The sequence below is a fragment of the Meles meles genome, chromosome 19 (assembly GCF_922984935.1).
Source record: "Meles meles chromosome 19, mMelMel3.1 paternal haplotype, whole genome shotgun sequence".
Lineage (NCBI taxonomy): Eukaryota > Metazoa > Chordata > Mammalia > Carnivora > Mustelidae > Meles > Meles meles.
The window spans coordinates 55,760,128-55,766,625 of NC_060084.1; the positions used below are offsets into that span (position 1 = coordinate 55,760,128).

The 6,498-nt window shown below is 51.0% G+C and overlaps 1 protein-coding gene across 1 annotated transcript; it reads right to left on the minus strand.

The window, feature by feature from the left end:
• Positions 1-1,225: 1,225 nt before the first annotated feature.
• On the minus strand, positions 1,226-5,769 carry LOC123930608 (cationic amino acid transporter 3-like). The gene is given in 11 exon segments (XM_045986811.1): positions 1,226-1,347; positions 1,514-1,622; positions 1,914-2,080; positions 2,256-2,458; positions 2,649-2,751; positions 2,851-2,990; positions 3,135-3,357; positions 3,521-3,633; positions 3,836-4,013; positions 4,774-4,932; positions 5,373-5,769. Coding segments are annotated over 11 exon segments (1,914 nt in total).
• Between the last annotated feature and the right edge of the window lie 729 nt (positions 5,770-6,498).

Genomic DNA, 6,498 nt, shown 5'->3' on the forward strand with positions numbered 1-6,498 from the left:
CTGCAATGGTCACTCTCCCTGCGTCATTCACCCCACAGACAATCCTGTCCTTGACTATTACCGACACGACATCTTCAGCATCTAGAATCTCAGTTTCATGCATTGTGTTCCGCTGTCTTGTCTTCTCATTCCATGCAACGCACCCACTGATCAACCATTACTTCTTACACTGCCCCCACTTCTGGAAATGCTGTTTTCTTCATCTCGACTTTTCCTCATCAACCCCACTGTGTACCTCTAAGAGTACCACAGAAACGTGAAGTAAGATGATCACTTACACAAGGTTATAAGTCAGTCATCTCTCAATAAAGCTGGCAGGAAAATAAAAGCAACCAGTTCTCTCGGGCATTTTGAAATGATCCACTTCATGTGATATTGTGCTCTTTCTTAGTCTACTTTGTCTGATACTAACATAGCTATGCCAGCTTCCTGTTACCACTTGCAAGATATGTCTCTTCCCTTCCTTTTACTTCCAGTCTGTTAGGGCCCTAATTTTTTTTAAAAGATATTTGTTTGTTTATTTATTTTTTTTGACAGAGACACCACGAGAAAGGTAACACAAGCAGAGGGAGTGAGAGAGGGAGAACAGGCTTCCCGTGGACCAGGGAGCCCGACACAGAGCTCAATCCCAGGACCCTGGGATCATGACTTGAGCCAAAGGCAGACACTTAATGACTGAGCCACCCAGGCACCCCGGGGCCCTAAAACTTAATGTACAATTCTTCAGGGGCACCTGGCTGGCTCAGTTGGTAGAGCACACAAATCTTGATCGCAGAGTCATGAGTCTGAGCCCTGTGCTGGGGATAGAGATTATTTTTTTTAATAAATTTCAAAAATAAAAAATTAAGTACAATTCTTGACACAATACAGAGGTGAAACCTGCATTTTCTTCCCATGTGGCAATCTGTGTTTTCGCTGGAAATAGGCACAAGAAGGCACTTCTTACGTGCAGGTAATAACCCTTCCTCTAGTTGCTGGTTACATTGCTGGTACCTTGTGAAAATTCATCCCACTGCACATTTATGACATATGCAATTTTATTTATTTTATGCTTTCAAAAGTTTACTTAAAAATTAAACAAGATTAAGGGTATTTTTGTCCACTGGCAATAAATACAGTGCTCTAAACACATAGAGGCTCACTCCATAGAGGCTCAAACTCTCCCTTGAAACAGAAGATACCTCCAGTGTACAGAGGAATTCCACACAGCATCTGTTTCCTGTGGTTAAGCTAATTCAGCACTAGGGCTGTTTTTGCCAAGAGTTTGGGAGCTTGAGGCAGGTGGCTGTTGATCACTGTCCTTCTCCAAGCTGTGTCGGATCCCATAACCAAAGTAGATGGCAAATCCTAGTAGAGAAATGAGACAAATTATGGAAAAGTAGGCACTGCGCCCACTTAGAAGTGCCCAACAGGCCTTCTGCCATGGCCTCTGAGACAGTTTTGGGGAAAGGCAGTAGGAAGAGGGTTGAGTGGTAGCCCTTGAGAAGCCTCTTTTCCCCAGAAAGCCACTTACCCATCACCATCCAGATGCCAAATCGGGCCCAGGTCCCAGCGGTCATCTGCATCATTAAGTAAACATTCACAAAGATGCTCAGCAGTGGGAGCACAGGCAAAGCAGGAACCTGTGGGCAACACAGCGCAGATGTCTGCAAGGGAAACCCCTGCCCCACCTGGGTGGGAAGAAAGACTCCAGTCCTACGCTGCACCTTCAGTGCCTACTCTTTTCCCACTGGGTGCTCCCAAAGGAGTGGGTGTTGGTAAATGGAGGTAGCCAAGTACTGAGTGTGAAACAATAGTTTCTTGTTTTAGCAACTGACCATTTTCTTCCCTGACCCAGCTGAGAGTGGTAGACTTCAAAGCATACAGAATTCATTCACTCAGGGTGGAGAGTCTGGGGACATAAGGTCACCTACCTTGAAGTGAAGAGGAGTGGGGTTCTGGGGCTGTCTCCAGATGATGAAAGTGAGCCCAATAATGAGCAGCAGCAGCAGCACAGCGCCTGTGGTGTACACCGGGTCTCCAGACAGCAAGTGGCTGGGCCATTGGGCCAGTATTAGGCCCAGGATCATCAGCAGGAGAGCTGCAAGGGTCAAGTTGGAGGACAACAGGTCCAACTCCAGAAGCCAAATATGTCAAGACACCCCACCCCAAAACTGCCCTATCTAGAAGGGCCACCAACTCTCTGAGCTTCCTCCTCAGCTGCCAAAGACACACTCCCATCCTGTTCCTCCACAGACAGAAACCCCACTACTCACCAAGCAGTAAGCTGCATGCGTAGACAATGCGGCCAGATTTCAGAGTTGGGGTGGTCTTGTCTGGGTTATGCAGACTTGGCGGAGCCTGCACAGTTCCTGCTTCAGGTACAGGTTGCAAAGAACCTGCTTGAGGTTCAGGCTTTATCTCAACTATTTCCACCCCTGTTTTCTTGTTCTTACTTAAATTCTCATCCGGCTGGTACCTGAATGAGAGGTATTAAGGCACTATGAACACCAGCCCCTGCTCATCCAGTATCAGGCATCCTGATCCACCTTTCCCCACCCTCAGTGCTGTAGTATGCTTAGGAGGCAGCATGAAGCAGAGGAGGACTAGCTCCTCATCCAGTCCCCATGAGTCCAAGAACCCCCAGCCAAGAAGCAGTGGAGTCTCACCTGAGGACAAGAACGGAAAAGACCACCAGGCAGTAAGCAAGCAGGGTCCCAATTGACATGAGGTCCACAAGATCACTTAGCTCAAAGAGGAATGCCATGAATGCTAGAATGCGGCACAAACAAGGTGGGGGAGGGGGATGAGGAACCACGGAAATATCCAAGGTAAGGAAACTGATCAAAGGTGTGTGTTTTGTTTTCTCACCTGCAAAAGTTCCAGATGCTATGGTGGCCATGATGGGAGTGTGTGTGCGGGGATGAATCCGAGCGAGTCCCCGGAAAAGGAGCCCATCGTCTGCCATTGCGTAGATCACTCGAGGCATGGGGAACATGGTACCCAGGAGGCTGGAGGAGAAAACTGGAATGTACATGAGCTCGTGAAAGAGCAGAACAGACCCCAGCCAGCATGCGGTCAGGTGTCTCTCATCTCTCAATCTCAAGGGCTGGGATACCTGAGAATCTCCCAGACAGGGAGAGGCAGACACTGACCTGGTTGAAAGAGCACAGAGGGTTCCAGCAGCCACGGCGTATCTAGCAGGGGCCCATCCCACATGGAGAAACGCCTGCGGCAAGGGGCTGCCGGGATGAATCTGGTAGTAGGGCATCATGAGGGTGAGTGCCGCCGAGACACCAAAATACGCCAAAAAACAGATGAAGAGCGAGATTATGATGCTTAAGGGGATGGAACGCTGAGGATTACGGGCTTCTTCCCCTGTGGGACGGGTGGACGTACTCAGTCAGGAAAACTCTGGGGTGAAGGCACAAATCCTCTTCCCTCTTCCACTTTCAGAAGCAGACTACCCTCCTACCAATCCTCTGCCCAAGGGCAGCCCAAGTGTGCCCAAACCCCTGATGGGGCAGAATGACCACGTTACCTGTAGTGGCGATGCAATCAAAACCAACAAATGCATAGAAACATGTCGCTGCTCCATGGAGAATCCCCTCAAAGCCAAAAGGCACAAAGCCTCCAGAGCCCAGAGGGCCCAAGCTGTGGTGAGAAGGAACAAGGAAGGACACAGGGGCCTATGTTCAGCCATCCCTACTGATGGGTCAGTCCATACCATAAGTCCTGGGTTCCATTCCCCTCGCTCCCCGTGGGGATCCAGCCCACCATATTCCCTCTTTATCCCCCACCGTTCCCCAGTTGTACACCCCACACACTCTACCATGGCCAAGATGGCCCTCCTAACCTGGAAGTGTCATTGGATGCTGACATGGCCAGTTTGTAGTCCTCTTCAGTGAGCTGCCAATGGTGCGGATCTCCCTTCATGAAGCCAGAGAAGATGACAAAACTAAGAACTAAAAGGTTCACGCCTGTGAACACCTTGGTAACCAGGGCCGACTCACCAGCTCCCAGGGCCAGGAGTCCTGTGGGAAAGATGGAATATCAAATATCCAAAATAACTAAACCCATGTATACAGAAAGCAAACCAGTGGTCGCCAGGGGCTGGCGGGGACAGGGGATGGTATGAGGGTTCCTTCTGGGGGTGCTGGTGCTTTTGGGGTCTGGAAGAACATGGAAGGTGCATGACACTGGGCCCTCTGAGATGGTTAATTTCTTCTTATGGTCATCAGCTTGTGATATACACATGGACCAAATCATCATGTCGTTCACCTTGAGCTTGCACAATGTTGTATGTCAGTCAAATCTCCGTAAAGCTGGGAACAGTAAGATGAAGTGGTTAATTGGATGTTCTGTGAATTTCACCTCTATTAAAAAAAACCTTTGGTCTCAGTACCAAGGAAGAAACTTGTCGGTCTAAGTGAATGATTCTTGGCTAGGGGTGACTTTGTTCTCTAAGAGACATTTGGTGATACCTGGAGACATTCTGACTGTCACAGTTTGTGGGGGTGGGTGCCAGTGGCATTTTGGAAGTAGAGGCCAACATCCAACAATGATTCACACACACACACACACACACCACACACGTAATGCCCAGGACAGCCCGCCACACCAAAGACACTGATCCAGCCCAGAATGTCAATAATGCCCAAGGACAGAAGCAGTGGTCTAAGACTTGTCTTCCTGTCTCTCATCACAGACCCTCCCTTCCCGCGCTGCCCACCAGTCCACACCAGCTCCCCCTCTGCGCTCTGCTCTTCCCATCCTAGAGGACACCAGCCTCACCAGTGAGCAGCAGCACCAGGCCCAGCGCCAAGAAGTCCAGGTGTGTGGCCGGCACATGGGGCACCTGCAGAGAGAAACTTCCCTTCAGGAGCTGAGAGACCTGGTTCCCAATCAAGTCGTCGAAGGCGGAGCTCCAGGCCCTGGCCACACTGGCGGCACCTGTGGGGGGAGGAGGAGGAAGGTTCACTGACAAACACAAACTGAGTTCCTACTATGCACCACAGGAGCTCTTTTGGGGGGAAAAAGGGGACAGAAACCAGACAAAATGCCTAATCTCTAAGAGTTTCCTTTCCTGCGGTGGGGAGAGCAGACACAGAAGATTCATGAAATAGGTCAACTATTTAAAACAGTCAGTAAAAGATCAAGGTTATCTCATGCAAGAAAACAGGGGGAAGCTGGGGGTCGTGGGGGATGAGCCTTCCCAAACTTGTCTCCCTGTCTCCACCGGAGCTCCGCCTCCCCGTGTCCTACAGTCCCCATTCCTTCCTAGTTCCCCAGTCCTGTCGTTGTAAGGAAAGCAGGACAGAGTTGAGTAGAATGAAGTTTGGGGGTTTCCTGTACTACGGCCCAGCTCCCCCCACTTTCCCCTGCCACCTCACCAATGACATAGGAGAGTATGAGGTTCCAACCAGTGATGAAAGCACACAACTGTCACATACTGTCACATACTGTCACACACACTGTGACATAGCTGTAGAGATAGGCAGAACCGGAGCCCGGCACGCGGGTCCCAAACTCTGCATAGCAGAGCCCGGACAGCACAGAAGACAGGGCGGCCACAAGGAAGCAGATGGTGATGGCCGGCCCAGCTTTGTCCTTGGCCACTTCGCCGGCCAGGATGTACACGCCCGCTCCCAGGGTGCTGCCCACGCCCAAGGCCACCAGATCGAGGGTGCTCAGGCACTGGGCCAAGCCACTCTCAACCCCCTCCTTCGGCCCCAGGGGCCGCCTGCGCACCAGCTTCCGGCCAAACTGACAAATATGGTGACACAGCATCCTCGTGGAGTGGAGGAGAGGAGGAGGAGGCCAAGATCTGCGGAGAAAATGAGAGACCGCCATCAAGAACGTCCATCCCCCGGGGCCCTGGGAGTCCTTGGACAGAAGACCCAACCCACAGAGCAGGGGTGGTAAGACAGACTTTGAGTATGTTGCAAAGTTTCCAGGAGGGTTACTTGAAAAGAAGCAAGCAAATCCTTGCAGGACGTTTAAGTTCATCCCCATTAGCTGAGGGGACAAGAGCCCTGACCTCCGAAATAAGACCATCCAGGTTCTCATATCAGCCATCTAGATCTCCCACGAGCCACCTGCCACTCTTGGCCCTCCCTTCCGTAAAACAGGGGAAAATCATCATGATGGTCAGTATTCCTTCCCTCCCTTGTTATGTGTGAAGCAATGATTGCTTTGAGGAACTGGGCAGTCAGAGAGCTCACACCCCATGCATTTCTGCACCAAGGATCCTGATAACTTTGCCCCTTCACCTGCAGAGCAAAATGCAACTGGAATTTTGAGCTGGGGCAGAATGAAACGGAATTTGCAGGGAGGAAGAGACTAGCCTGGCTCAGGCAGAGCAGGAAACCCAAGTGACCTCCCAGTTGCCTGGAGGGAGGGAGGACTGACCTTCCCTCCAAGGCAGAAGAGACAGACCTGCCATCTGCTCCTTTGGGGCAATGGACGGTCTCCTCACTGCCCTGCAGGGCAAGTCTGAGCCAGCCAACACCAGTATTG